This window comes from Chionomys nivalis, chromosome 11, assembly GCF_950005125.1.
Source record: "Chionomys nivalis chromosome 11, mChiNiv1.1, whole genome shotgun sequence".
In the NCBI taxonomy this organism is placed as follows: domain Eukaryota; kingdom Metazoa; phylum Chordata; class Mammalia; order Rodentia; family Cricetidae; genus Chionomys; species Chionomys nivalis.
The window spans coordinates 28,691,630-28,706,814 of record NC_080096.1 but is presented as its reverse complement, the minus strand read 5'-3'; the positions used below and the strand labels follow the sequence as shown (position 1 = coordinate 28,706,814).

Here is a 15,185-nt window from a genome sequence, read left to right as displayed (position 1 = left end):
AAGTGCTCAAACTGTAGGCATGCATTGCCATGCCTGGCTTCCATAAACACTTTCAAAATAGTCGGGTGTGGTGGTGCACAAAGGCAGAGGCAAGGAGAGCTCCATGACTGGACTGTCTACACAAGGAATTCCAGGTCAGCCAGGACTACACAGAGACACTTTCCTCCAGATAATCCCACTTAAAGAATGAGTGGTGGATGGCACCATTTCCTTCTCCATCATTTTATCAGGCAGTATTTTATAAAATGAGGATCTCCTGTACCCGGAAGGATCTCTGAACTCCTCTTTATGCAGGATCAAACTGACATCACTGATTACTGCTGTAGGCTTTCTCCACACGTGTCTCATATTTCAGGGGTGCAAGGAACTGTTCTGTCACTGACTGACTTGAGAGGTGACTACACTCACTATCAAGCCTGCAGTCCATAAATGTAACAAATTCTAACTTGACAAGAAGTTACATCACAAGGTAACTGAACACAATCAAAATTATTTATCCTGTTGGTGGTGGCACACACCTTTCATCCCAACACTTGGGAGGCAGAGGCAGGCTGTTCTCTGAGTTTGAGGTCAGCCTGGTTTACAGAGAGTTCCAGGACAGCCAGGGCTACACAGAGAAACTCTAAAAGAAACACACATTTGTATTTTGACATGGCTTCCACCTAATCTGCTTCTGTGAATTCTGCAAACCTATTTACAGGATGAAGGAAGAAGATAAAGCTCGAAATCTTACATATGTGATACTTTAAATGCATTGCCACCTTATCCTACAATCCTCTCAGGGTTCTGCCTGACCAAGTGAGGAATCTTGAGCGAGAAGACTCAGAATACCTAATCTTCCCAGGTGGTTCAGCAGTACTCGGGTCTCACTCAAAGCTCAGTGTAATTTGGACTAACTGTACATCACTAATAAACATAAACTCTCTTGATTTTAGGAAACAGGCTTGCTATAGTTTTAATAGGAATCACATTTTACTGCTAATAACAATTTTTTAAAAGTAAAATGCCTATTTACAATTGTGTTCCTTTGGGCTCCAACATGTAAGAAAAAAAATGAACAAAATTTCATACCAGAGAAAATTAAGATACATTTTTCCTCTAAACTCAACAGAAAATCTAGAAACTCCAGCTCAAGGCACAGAATTAACAAATGACTTCTGCCATTACTAGTTACCACCAAGTGAGAGAACTGGCAAGTCTCACTTTACTCCCTAGTCCCTTCCTGCCAATGAAATGAGCAACAATTACCTCATGTGAATCTAATCCATCAGTTGTAGCCAGAGGCACTTTCCCATGTAGCACTGGGTCAGGCACCTCTTTTATTCCAAATGCTGAAGAATCAAGATCCTCCTTAATCCACATTCCGGGGGAGGAAGCAGCCTCAAGAACAGGAGTTTCTTCTGCAATGGGCACTGAATCAGTGTGGGTAGTTCCTCCCAGGAAAGGGCCACCAGGAAAGAACATTTCCTTCATAGCAGGCACTGCAGGAGCTGGAGTGACAGACCATCCTGGGATGGACACACTAACCATTTGAATATCAGGCTTCTCTGGAGTAGGTTCAAGAGCTAGGGCGGCAACCTCCTCGAGCGCAGGCTCTGCCGGAGGAGGAGTGCCAGGCTCCTGTGCCGCAGAAACAACAACTGCTGGAGCACTGGGTTTCTCTGAGGCGGGCCCTGAAAGGGTTGTTACGGCAAGCTCCTCTGGGAGGAGCACTGCAGCAGCCTGAGGGTCAGGCTCCTCTGAGGTAACATCCTCATCTCTGAAGGGCACTATACCAGATGAAGTGGCAGCCTGTTCTGGGGCTGATAACACTTTAGCTGTAACATCCTCCTCTAAGATGACCACTGAGGCAACTGGGATATCCTCCTTGGGGAAAGACACTATTGGAGCAGCCACAGCAGGTCCCTCTGAGGTAGAGGCTTTGGCAGCAGGGCCCTCCAGGGCAGGCACTGCTAGAGCTGGGATAGCCTCTCCTGGTCCTGGCATGGGTACTACAGCATCCAGGACATCGTCTATCATGGGTACTATAGCAGCTGGGGCAGGCCCCTGTTGGCCAGATATCCATTCCTCTAAACCTGGTACAGTGTTATTGGCTTTGGTGATTTGTTCTTCTAGGAAGATGTTCAGGGTTGAATCTAAATCTCTCATTCCTATCTCCCCTTTGTGTGATGATGCCATTCTCAGCTCAGGTTCTCTATCATTTATGGTTTCTGTTGCAGCTCTATTACATCTCAGTTCTCCAGCCAGCAGAGGCAGACTTAGACTCAGAACCTCTGACTCTGGAGACTTCCTCTGTAAGTCTCTAAGAAAACATACTGGAGCTCCAGCCTCTAAAAGCTTCACTCGACAATCTAGCTCTTTTGTTTCGCTGTCTTTATCACAAACTTCTTTCATGGACAACTCACAAGGGTCTACGTTTTCCAATGATGTTGGATTGTTTTCTGGACTAATTATAGCTCCTTTCCCACCTTTTAAATGAATCTCATCTGTTAATAAATTTGAGTCAGATGATAACACCTCTACTTCAGGTCCTGAGGTAACATCTTGTTCGTAGTTGGAAGCAAAACTGAGAGGCATCTTTTCCATATACACCTCTACATTCCCCTTAGTCTGACTGCAGTCTACCTGGGACAAATTGCCATTTTCTTTGGCTAGCTCAGAAACAAGAAAGGCTGGTAGTTTTTCTTCACAAGAGGCTCTGGGATTAGAGTTCAGCAATCCTCCTGTGTCCAGCTCTCCAAGCGGCTCCAGATCAGCCAGAGACTTAAATTCCCCACCAATCTTGGGGCTGAAAGGCACTTTTTCACACTCCTCGCTAACAGTGAAAGTATCCCTCCTGCTATCAGGGTGAGTACTAAGTTCAACAGCTTTAGGCACCTGAGAAGAATCCAGGGCATTACAATATTCACCATCTAATCCTGTATCATGGTCTTTTATCCTTACAAGATCCACATGCTGTTCCTTTTCTAAGGCAGCTCCTGGAAAATGACTAATTAAAAGAGAATCTTCTGCATCCTGGGATGGGGCCAGTCCTTCCGAAGAGGCTTGACTCAGCAGCTCAACTGAAGAAGTTACTCCCTCCTCACATAAACATTCCTTCTCAAGTTCAAGAAACATTTGCACAGAATCTGTGTCAGAGAGTTGCTCAGCTTCGGTAGGGCTCTGGAACCCTGAGATCAGATCCTCTAGGCCCTGAGCAGTTCCGTTTTTCATTTCACCGATAACATCTTTGCCTGTAGGCATACAGGGGCAGTCAGGGGATGTACCCTTGGGAACAGAAGCAAGGTGGTCTCTAGTTGGCCGCAGGTCATCAGAGCAGTAAATCTGAGGAAGAGCTAGATGGTCAGAAGTTCCCAAGGCGGATGAGCAGTCAGATCCACTCTCTACCACCGCTACTGTGTTTGCTTCTCTTTCTTCAAAAATCCCCGTCAAGCTCTCTCTTTTCTCTGACAATTTCTCTTCCTCCCACTCCTCCTCAGCCTCCATCATGATCCATTGCTCATCCTCCTCAAATTTTAACTCAGACTCTGTTTTTTCTCTCAGGTTAGGTGTTATAAGACTATGTAATTCTGGATCCACCAGCTCTTCACTCAGGCAAGGAGAGAGAGGTGGCAGTTCCACAGTGCAGGCAGTGTCCCCAAGGGGGAGCTGCTTCTCACTGAAGCCTCCCTTAGAAGTTTTCATGGCCCTAGGCCAGGTTGCACTTGAGAATCTGTGTTCCTGCATTTCATCGGAGTTACCACTTGCTGCTGTAGCTTCTGACTCCAGAGGCTGGAATTCATGGGGAGAGCTCTCACTATGCAGTTGGAATCTCAAATCCTGGCAGTCTTGCAAGTTTTTTCCATCTTGCACTTCTGGAGTATCTACAGATTTGGACATGTGTTCCAAAGTTACAGACTCAGAATGAGGTTCCCTGTTGTCAAAGTGACCAGAACTTTCTGTCAATGCAGAACTGGATTCCTTTTTCTCTTGTAAGGAAGGATTTGAAGCACCAGCTTCTGAGACTTCACTGAGAGAAGCCTCCATCCTTTCTGCGAATTCTGGGAAGTTGGGTGGCATGAAGGACTTCCATGACCTCCTGTTAACGTTATCTTTGCGCTCTGCATTTGGCCGACGTCTGGGTGGCACAGGAGCTGACTTCTGCACATCACTGCTTAGTTTTAATGCATCAAATATTATTCTCTCATCCAGTTTCTTGCCTTCTGGCACTCTAGATTCAAAAACATTAGATGATGCTCCTAATGTACCGTTGCTGGATATGGTACTTCCTTCCATCTTCTCCATGGTGCTTTTGGAAGTCTGATTAAGTTTTGACCCCTGGTCAATCTGTTCATTTATCCTCATGGTATCATATATAGAGCGCTGTGGAACATAGCAATCTTCTATATAGCCATCTTCCTCTTCCCCTTTCCCCAGGCAGGTGGGGTTCCGCCTTAAACAGTCTGGCCTGCTAAGTGGCTTACCCATACTTTTTCAATAAAAATGAACTATCAATCTTTCACAAGTTTTTTTCTCCCACAGGTTCTCCCAAAATACATTCTACACGAGTTGTAAGTCTTCTTACATGTTTATACTCTAAACCACCAATTGCATCTGCCTTTCAGAAATATCTGGAAGTTCCAATTTGAAACCATTTTGGGAGAAACTCTAAGACAAACAGGTTTTTCCTCACAGGCTAGAAGCCTCATAACTGCAGGCAGACAAATGATATTATTTAATCAACAAGCATAAAATAATTACTTGTATGGCTTCTGGTTTTACTTTTTGAAAGAGCACTGCCTTTTCAAATTCGGTCAGCAAAAAACATTTGATATTGACAAGTCTCATTCGGTATCTAGTTTTCACTCAATTCTCACCGAAGCTGAGTTGAAAGCAGAAAATTTGTATCAAGTATGTCCTTTAATAACAATGGCACACCCTCTCTAGCCTTCAAGTATGGTCCAAGCTCCTAAGAATTCCTTTCATTTTATCCTGTGTTCAGCCCTGAAGAGTCCAGCTGGTCTGAATTAGCCATTCGTCCTCTCTAGTTGGGGTGTTTGCATTTGAACAGGGCTGGTCAGCGGATATTCCTGCAACTTTAAACACAGGAAGTCCTTCATTCGGGGCCAGCTTGGGGCTTCCTGTCTCCAAAACATCATGGCATTGTTGTGGCTTCCAAGCCAACACTGTATCGTGGCCGCAAAACAAGGAGAGAGGAGGCCCTCTCTGGGCCTTTCAGAAGGCGGGCAGGCTGCGGCAGCGGCCAAGGGGCAGTCTGAAGGACTCACTCAGCACCGCCCCGCAAACCCGCGCCAAGCCTCATGCCCGGAGGGCCAGGGTCGCCTCACCGCAGCCTTGCAGGTGGCTCCGGACGCGCTGGCCTCCAGTCTCGCACTCAGGAAGTTAGTTTGTCCCTCGGGCAGCAGAGTCCCGTGTCCTGTGGGTGCCGCCTCCCAGGTCCCCGACCCCCAGCCGCTGCGTCGTGGGCTGCATGACAAGCAGTCGCCTCTTTTCTCGACCACGCCGCCGGCCCTGCGGCCGTCCTCCCCGCCCGCAGCTGTCACGGTCCCGGCATGCAAACTTCTTGCTGGGAACAAAAGGCTTTGCTCCGGCCGCACGAGGGGGGCGAGCCCGCCTCTCTCACGCCGCGCGGCCCGCTCAGCCGCCGGCGGCTGGAACTGCTCCGGTGGCGGGCGACTCTCCTCCCCCTTCCAGCACCGCCACAGCCGCCGCCCCGCCCGGGCAGCCCCCTTGGAAGCCCGGGAGCGCGCGGCGAGGACAGCAAGGGAGGAAGACGGGGGCGGGGCCAACAGGGAGCCCCGCCGGGAAGGGAGGGGGCGGAGGCAAGGATTGGAGGCTGAGGCGCTGAGGGAGGGGCGTCCCGGGGTTGGGGCGAAGGACCCCAGAACATCCCGCACCACCCCTCCGCAGCTCACTCTCTCCACACCCGTGAGCGTCGGAGAGTCCCTGCCCGCGAGGGTGAGCGGAGAGGAGCAGTCCTGGTCATACCGGGCAAATCCCCTGACAAAGGAAAGCCCCACCCTCCTAGCGCTGCCCCCCCCCCTTCTTTCCAACCCACGGGATACGAGCCCAGCCCAAGGGCGAACCCAGAAGGGGCGCCCCCGCCTCCCCTACTGCCAGCCGGTTGTGCCTAGGGCCACTCGGGGACCCATCTGCCAATAGAGACTCACAGGCTGGGGTGGGCGGTCTGCACTACCCTAGGCTCCAGTTCGACCGCCAACTATTGTCCGTGTATTTTTCCAATGTCACCTCTGGCGCTGACCAAAGAACAGTCAAGTCTTAAACACAGTCTTTTCTTGGTATCCCATGGAATTAAGTTAGACTTAGAAACCAAGTTACTGGGTAAACTCTAGGCACAGTTTCCCTTCTCAAGTTTGTCAGATTTTGGTTCATTGCGCCACCTGGACTTTTTTGTCCAGTCTTCAGCGGTCTTAATGACCAGAAAATGGGGTTCAGGTTGGGGAGCTGTAGGCACACTAGCAGGAACAGCCCATGCCCAACACCTGGACTGCTTTTTCATTGCCGTGCACGTCCAAGGAAACCTGAAGCCTCCTTCTGGCTAGATGAAAAGTATGAGTCTGTATTTCAAGTCTCAAAAGAGAAAATATTAGAGAAACGTGTTACACAATAATGAACACCCCTTTCTGCCTTTTAGCAAAACTGCCTGGTGACCTGTAACTGTTAAACGAAGTACAGAGAGTAACCCAGGAGACTGCCTGCAAGAGGCAGCTTGCATCTCTGTAAGACCTCCTTTGGGATGGTCCCTCTGATTTTATGAAGGTAAAAAAGAATGTCTAAATTCCTATTGGTCCACGTGATCAATATAGATGGTAAATTCTTTTTTTGTTGTTGTCTTTGTTTTTCGAGACAAGGTTTCTCTGTAGCTTTGGAGCCTGTCCTGGAACTAGCTCTTGTAGACCAGGTTGGTCTCGAACTCACAGAGATCCTCCTGCCTCTGTCTCCTGAGTGCTGGGATTAAAGGCGTGCACCACCACCACCCGGCTTAGATGGTAAAATTTAGGAAAAAGTTATTTCCACTCTCTACACAAACAGTAAATAAAACCAGTCATTGGCGTGTGGAGACCCAGCAGTGAAGCTTGGAGTTAAGCCATAGACATATCTGAGAAGCAGCAACTTCCTTTGTAAAATGAGGTACAGGCTGAAGCCTATGATCAGACTAGGCAAGTAAAAGACAGCTTTGCCTGGCAAAACGCTTCACACTTCATTTCTCACTTCAAAAGAAGCTGATCAGTTCTACCCACTCAAGTACAAAGACTCTTCATCTGCAAATGGAAGTGCTGGGATGTTCTAGATTGTATTGTTTTATTCTAGATACCCTATTCCTTAAATTTACAACTTTTATTTTTTTTAATTTTATTTATTCTTTTTTTGTTTGTTTGTTTTTTGAGACAGGGTTTTTCTGTGGCTTTGGAGCCTGTCCTGGAACTAGCTCTTGTAGAACAGGCTGGTCTCGAACTTTTAAAAGAGCTGTTTAGAATCCAGTGACCTGGTGGCCAGTGACCTGCAAGACACCAGAAAACTCTTCTATAAACACAGCGTGAAAAGAATCAAGAAGACTTGATCTAGAGCATGTTCCAGGGGATATGAGCAACATTAACTATCCGAGGAGCTGGGACGTGGGAGGGAGGAAATTTGTTCTGAATGTCTTCTTAAACTGGTACGCCAAGATCCAAGGGCAGATTTCAAACCATCAGTTTTCTCACAGTTATTCAAAGAAGAAGGTGTCTCCTAAAAGGGTGACTTTTCTGGTCCCAGAGGAGTGTGAGCAGAAATTGAAGCAGTCATGTGGCAGAGCAACCTTGTGAATCAGATTCACAAATCTTACAGCTTGTTCAGGATGAGCCTTAAAGTTCCTGCACCCCTGGCACACTGTAACCAAAGGGCAGATCAGCTTACTGCCCTTTTTCCTCACAATTCATGGAATTCAGGTTTTAATTTTGTTGTAATTATTCAATACAACTAGAAAACCCCAAAGAGGACAGAATTAATTTCACTAGCAAGTCTTCCTAGCCAAATACATCTACCAAGTGTTCAGATACCCTAACAGATTGTGTAGCATGCCAGGGCCCCTCTGGTTGGAAGAATCTAAGGAATTCTGGCTCTGGACTTAAGAGTGGGTGGTTATCCCATTATAAAGAATGATCTCGATGTGGAATCACAGCCTTCACAGCCAGGAATTCCTTTCCTGTTTCCTCACCAAGGCAGGTGCCTATCACAGCAGTCTTCCTAACTAACCCCTCCCCACACCTATCTACCTTGTTTTACTCTTCTAGTAACAATCTAGCAACTGGGGTCAGACTCAAATTACTTATCAGTTTTAGTCATACTCTATTTAATTAAGGTGTTAAAATACCACAGAGAAACTTCCTAAAAGTTTAAACAAAGCCTCTAGAAAAGATTCCACAAGGCACGATGACTATTCCTTTAACCACAGTCCTCCCGTTCAGGAAGCAGATCTCTGTGAGCATGAGGCCATGGTCTTCACTGAGGACGCTCTCTCTCTCTCTCTCTCTCTCTCTCACACACACACACACACACACCAAGACATTATAGACTCACACAATCCAATGGTTCCACCCCTTCAAAAACAACCACCAAGAAGCCTCCTAGCTTTACTCCTTTTTGTCCTTGGTATCTGTTACACAAAAGCAAGGAGATAAAGCACAAGGAAGGCCTCTTTCCTTTATGTCTTATTTTTTATCTGTTCATGAGTATCCCTTTAGTTTTGGTATATGGAATTCTGCCAGTAGCCATCTGACTGAAATAAACACTTGATTCAGTTCTCACCCTCTTGTTGCCTTGATAGCTCTAACACAAAAGGCATCTGTACATTCACATGCCCTACTAAACTTCTGAGAAGAAACCCAGGGAGCTCCAGAGTACTTCTTCCGATGCTTTCCCCACCCTGAAACCACAAATGGATGTGTTCAAGCCACATTTCAAATTAGTGTCCCGTTAGTTGATTACAGAGCTCAAAAAATTCCTACACACTTTGGAATTCCTAAGAAAAGAATGTGGTATCAGATTTTCCTTTAGTGAACCTAAAAGAGAGAACAATGTTGACCCCTCTAGCTTCTTCCTGCTGTCTTCCTAATTAAAGTGAGCTGGGTGGAGTCCTCTCATACACTCATACCAGCCCCCTTCAAGCTTTGGATCTGGCATTGCCTTTGTCTGCCCAAAATTGAACTGCCAGCTTGCCTGAACAAACTAGAGACTCCCACATTTACCACACTTCAGTGAATGAAATGCCTTTTCATCTACCTGCCAGAGACACTCTCTCTCTCTCTCTCTCTCTCTCTCTCTCTCTCTCTCTCTCTCTCTCTCTCTCTCTCTCAGGATTCACTGAACAGAAGTTGGATACAGGGGGGCTAGATCTTGGGAATTTTAAATCTTCAATCTAGAGCCGGGCGGTGGTGGCACACGCCTTTAATCCCAGCACTCGGGAGGCAGAGGCAGGCGGATCTCTGTGAGTTCGAGACCAGCCTGGTCTACAAGAGCTAGTTCCAGGACAGGCTCCAAAACCACAGAGAAACCCTGTCTCGAAAAAACTAAAAAAAAAAAAAAAACAAAACAAAAAAAAAAAACAAAAAAAAACTTCAATCTAGACTTCATGAGCATTACTCAGAGACAAGTGAGAACTCCACAGTATTAAGTGCTGGGCATCAGTGACTACCATGTTTTGTGTTTTTGTTATTATAAAGATAGCACACGCCGGGCGGTGGTGGCGCACGCCTTTAATCCCAGCACTTGGGAGGCAGAGGCAGGTGAATCTCTGTGAGTTCGAGACCAACCTGGTCTACAAGAGCTAGTTCCAGGACAGGCTCCAAAGCCACAGAGAAACCCTGTCTCGAAAAACCAAAAAAAAAAAAAAGAAAAAAAAAAAAAGAAAAAAAAAATAAAGATAGCACACTCTGTGTGGCATACAGATCAACAGAATATGATATGAATTTCTTTTTCTTAAATTTTGTTTTAAATAGGAAACCAAAGGTTTTGAGGATATTTAAGTTCTTGTGTATTCCTGAACTCCTAAGAAAACCTTCTACACACTCTACAGGAACTCCCATGGCCCTTGAAAGCCCTTTGGTGCTTGAAGACTTTCCAAAAGACAGTGTATTGATTTCTTGTTTAGATTAATGGTTAGTTACCAAGAAGGAGATGACAATAAAAATGGTGAGGTTTTACAAGTTAGAGAGACCTGACAGAAGGTAGGAGACAGGAAGGCAAGAGGAATCAGAGAAGGTTTCAAGGAGGGAACATTTGTTCACTGGGATATTTATTGTTTATTTATAGGCATTAAGGTATTTATTTATTTATAGCCAGGGTCTCATGTAGTCCAGGCTTGTCTATGTAGCCAAGGATGACCTTCAATTTCTGATCCTCTTGCCTTCACCTTCACTTCTTGAGAATGTTGGACTTAAGTGTACAAAACTTTACCTGGTTTATGCGGTGCTACGGATGGAACCCAGAGCCTTGTGCATGCTAGGCAGGCATTTCAACAACTGAACTACACCCACAGTCCACCACATTGGGATTCAGATACATAGAAATAGTACAAAACAAGTATTTCAAGTAAAGAACTTAAGACAGGACAATATTTTCTATTTCTACTTTTGTTTGTTTGTTTGGTTTTTGAGACAGGGTTCCTTAGATATCTTGGAACTAGCTCTGTAGACCAGGCTGGCCTTGAACTCACAGTGATCTGCCTGCCTAAGTGCTGGGATTAAAGGCTGCACCACTATCTTTTCTTCTTCTTAAAATAGGTGTTTGCTATGTAACCCTAGGCTGCTTCTTATCTGTTGACAATTTTCCTGCCTTATCTTCAAGTGCTGGGATTATAGTATGCTCCAGCATGCCCAGAAAAAATAAAGTTCCCAAAGAAGCAAATTTTAATTCAGCATGGCTTAAGTACAGGCTGCGTGGAAGGAAAAGAAGTCCATACTGAGGGAATGTTATGCTTTATTCAGAAAAGCATTATTACAAGACTTAGCTAACTATAAATCAGGTGGGGTAGCTCATGGCTGAGACAGGAGGATTAACATAAATTGAGGCTAGGATGTGCTACAGAATAAGATCTTGTCTCAAGAAAGAGAAAAAAAATACTTAACAGAAACATGTGTAGGACACAACACTCACTCAGCTAACATCTATCTCTTTTTGCCTTTCTTGAGAATTTAAATCCTTAACTTTTGAATCTTGAGGTGGTAAATATACTTGTCTTTTTTTTAAAAAAAAAGAAAGTACAAGTGAAATAAGGGACTATGAAAAAATGAAGTCAGATGTGGACTTGCAAACTGGGTAGAAAGTAGAGGTTAGAGAGATAATGCTATACTATTACTCTGGGGTTACTAAGGACATGGTAGCACTTACAGAACACTATGGGAAGAAGGAATTGATTCATTTTGTTTAGAGCATTCAAAGACAACTCATGTAGAGCTGTCTAGAATGGTCCCTCACATAGACGATTCCATTTTGGGGTAGAGATATAGATTTAGAAGCCTAGCCGGGCAGTGGTGGCACACGCCTTTAATCCCAGCACTCGGGAGGCAGAGGCAGGCGGATCTCTGTGAGTTCAAGACCAGCCTGGTCTACAAGAGCTAGTTCCAGGACAGGCTCCAAAACCACAGAGAAACCCTGTCTCAAAAAACCAAAAAAAAAAAAAAAAAGAAGCCTTTCACCATGGAGCAGTGTGGGGCTGGCTATCTCAGCATGGATGAGGACATCCAGAAGGAAGAGGACAGATGGCAGAACTCCAGAAGTCACACATTTAGTAGGAAGGCAAACCCAAAGGAAAGCAGATCATGCAGAAGAGACGAGAAGGCTGAGAGAGTAAGCAGATGCCAGGCACGGTAGCATACACCTGTAATCTAGAACTCATGAGGGTGAGGCATAAGACAAAGAGTTTGAGGCCACCCTCAAGTCAAAGTTTCTCATGTTTGTGTGGATGTGTACATGTAGATACACATACACGTGTACCTAGAGGCCAGAGGACAATGTCTTTCTCTATTTCATTCTATTTCATTTTTTTGAGACAGGGACTCTCCCTAAACCTAGAGTTCATCCGCTATGGCAGACTGGCAGGCCAATGGGCTGTAAGGATCCACTTGCCTCTGAGTACCTTTTACTCACACCCCATCTCTGGGCTTATTGATGCATGCCACTATGTCTGACTTCTTTTATGTGGGTTTTGGGGATCTGGTCTCAGGTTCTTACGCTTGTGTGGCAGGTTCTGGCTGACTAAGCCAGCAGTCCCTAAAACCAAGTCTTTAAGAAAGAGGACAATGAATTAGACAAGTTACCCAATTAGTCAAATGGGAAGCCAATGACTATTTCTAGAGAGACAGTCTCAGGAGTGTGGGTGCTGAGTCAGACAGCAGAGGTCAAGGCTAATGGGTGTGTGAAGGGAGTGTTTGCCATCCCTTGAGAGTGCCTTCTTCTGGCTCCCCACCCCACCCCTGGACAACTGAAGTTATATTCTTAAAAAATTATTCATTTTATTTTATGTGTATGACTGTTTTAGCCATATGAGTGCATGCCTGGGACCTGTAGAAATCAGAAGAAAGCACTGGATCATCCAGAACTCCTCAGAACTCCTCATGAACATGAGCTACCACATGGGTGCTGGGAACAGAACCTTGGTTTTCTGAAAAAACAAGAAATGATCTTAAGCGCCAAGCTATCTCTCTAGTCCCTTTGAGGCTGTATTAATATTCTTTTCTCTTAATTAACAATGCTTAGGATTGAAGCAGGACCACACATAACTAGGCTCATGTCTCATACCCTGGCTCAAAGTTGTACTTTTTAATCTTTTTATTTGTTCAACAAATATTTATTGGAACCTACTATGTACTCTAGACTAGGAATTGAGATATCTTCATGAGACATGGTCAGGCATCTCCATCCTAGTAGCTGAGATAGGAGCTCATTTTAACTGTATAAGGACTCCAAAAAAGAAAAAGAAAAAAAAAAAAAAAGCAAGCAGTGCTTTGAAAGCATGAGTTGGGGACCCTGCCTTGCTTTGCTGAGAACACCATGACAAAGACTTTCCCTGGGACTGAGTAGTCTTTTTTAGTTTCAAGGTGGCACGACTATCACCATGACTATCACAAAGTTGCTTTCCCGGGTCAGATCACTGAACAATCTTATTGCAGGTGTCCCCTCTCAAATATGAGAAAATAAGCTAGAACAAATAATACAGACATTTTAATAAACATTTGTTTGGCAGGAAGTGGTGGCATATGCCTTTAATCCCAGTACTCAGGGAGACAGAGACAGGCAGGCGGAACTCTGTGAGTTTCAGGCCAGCCTGGTCTATAGAGTGAGTTCCCCCAACCCTGTAACAAAAAACCAAAAGACAAACAACAAAAAGCCCCACTTCTTTAATTTTGTTACTTGGTGTGTGTATGTATCACTTAGGGCCTTCTACGTGCTAGGCAAGTATGATACCTTGGAGGTACATCTCTAGCCCCCACTCAAATAATTATCTTTGATCACAAATGAACAAATAGACAACTTAGGTTTGAGGTTAAGGAACTCGACCAAAGGGCTGGCCAGAAAACTCAATGGATAAAGGTGCTTGTCACCAAGTCTGATGACCTAAGTACAATTTCTGGAAACCATATGGTGGAAGGAAAGAGCCAACTCTCACAGGTTGTCTGATCTCCACCTGTCCATCCTTCCATCCCTTCACCCCTCTCTCTGATAAAAGAAAGGAAAGGAAAGGAAGGAAGGAAAGAAGATCCAAAACAGCTAGCTCACTTTTGAAGATTAACTGTAAAATCACACAGCCTAATGGTTCACTCGAATGATATCATGAATTCAAGTAGGATAAACCTTCAGGTGCCTTAAATTCTCATCATCTTCCTCTAGATCATATATACACACATATTAGACCAAATATTAGATATAGTCAGTTTTTACTGAAACCATAAATAAAGACTTGTAAAACATCTCAGTCTGGGTTGACACTGCAGAGAGATAAATTCTATCTTTTCAAAAGCTGATTGTCCCTGGAACAAAACTGATGTTTTTTTCCTTTTACGCTCTGATGTTTTAATTAAAGACTGATTAATATTAAGCAATGTCTCTCCTAAAGACGCTGACTCAGCCAATGCATCTGCATGGCGATGGAGGAGATGATGCGGTGGTGTGTGATGAAAGCTACAGTTAATTAGGACTCCGAGATTATTAAAGCTGATCTAACGAGCAACTGGGTGGCTAGGAAACTCACTGAGCCGGTAATGTGCTCTGGTTAATTCTGGTTAATGACTTGAAAATAATATTGACTTATAGAGCAAAAACTAACTGAAGAGCAGGAGTAACTATATCAGAAACAGGACCAGAAAAACTGGCAATCAAGTACTTAGTCGAAGACTGAAGGAAAAGGCTGGGATAAAGAAGCCAGTCGGTTCTGAAGGATGCCACCAATTAGTTCATCAGGTTGACGGCTCATGCATTGATTTGGGAGAAGAATAAGCACTGCCAAGACAAACGTAAAGTCAGAAGCGCAGGAATTCCACCTTGGAAACCCATGTTTTAAAGGGCTACAGGATGATTTGCGTCTCCCTTTTCCATGGGAACCATATGCACACTGACGGTCCAACTGCACCAGCTCTCAACTCTTTCAGGAGGGAATCCTTTGTTCCAACTAGCATCTGATAAAATGACACTGAGATCAGCACTCCCATCTGGTGCAGGGGCTGATGCCATTCCACAACACACCCTACAGGAAGTAGCTTGAGATACACAGCTGATTGATGTCCACAGCAGGAACCTTGTGGCAGGTGGGGTGGGGACTAATGAAGCACAGAGAATTCTTTAGCCACTGAGTCAAATCAATTCACAAAGATCCTGACTGCAGAAGTCATCCCAGGAAGCAACCCTATTTCTTAACTAAATTTTAGTAAGGTGAGGAGAGCCACTGAAGCTTCTCTATGCAGTATTCATGTAGTCTGAAGAAAGATAAAAAAACAAAAAACAGTCCCTATTGTAGTACAAATACTAAAAACACAGCGAGCCAGGCGGTGGTGGCGCACGCCTTTAATCCCAGCACTTGGGAGGCAGAGGCAGGCGGATCTCTGTGAGTTCGAGACCAGCCTGGTCTACAAGAGCTAGTTCCAGGACAGGCTCCAAAGCCACAGAGAAACCCTGTCTCGAAAAACAAAAAC

At 45.0% G+C, this 15,185-nt stretch overlaps 1 protein-coding gene across 13 annotated transcripts in view; it reads right to left on the bottom strand.

Moving 5' to 3' along the window:
• The window catches only part of Macf1 (microtubule actin crosslinking factor 1), a 345,446-nt gene that overhangs the window by 55,155 nt on the left and 275,106 nt on the right, over positions 1-15,185 (bottom strand). Inside the window, exon 1 of one of the 13 annotated variants that reach the window (XM_057784481.1) lies at positions 1,249-5,834. The exons of 11 other annotated variants lie outside the window; for them this stretch is intronic. In XM_057784481.1, coding sequence (XP_057640464.1) covers positions 1,249-4,467 — 3,219 coding nt within the window. In that variant the 5' untranslated portion in view covers positions 4,468-5,834. Of the gene's footprint in view, positions 1-1,248; positions 5,835-15,185 lie in introns of those variants that run through there. One more of the 13 variants, XM_057784477.1, reaches the window with a different exon arrangement.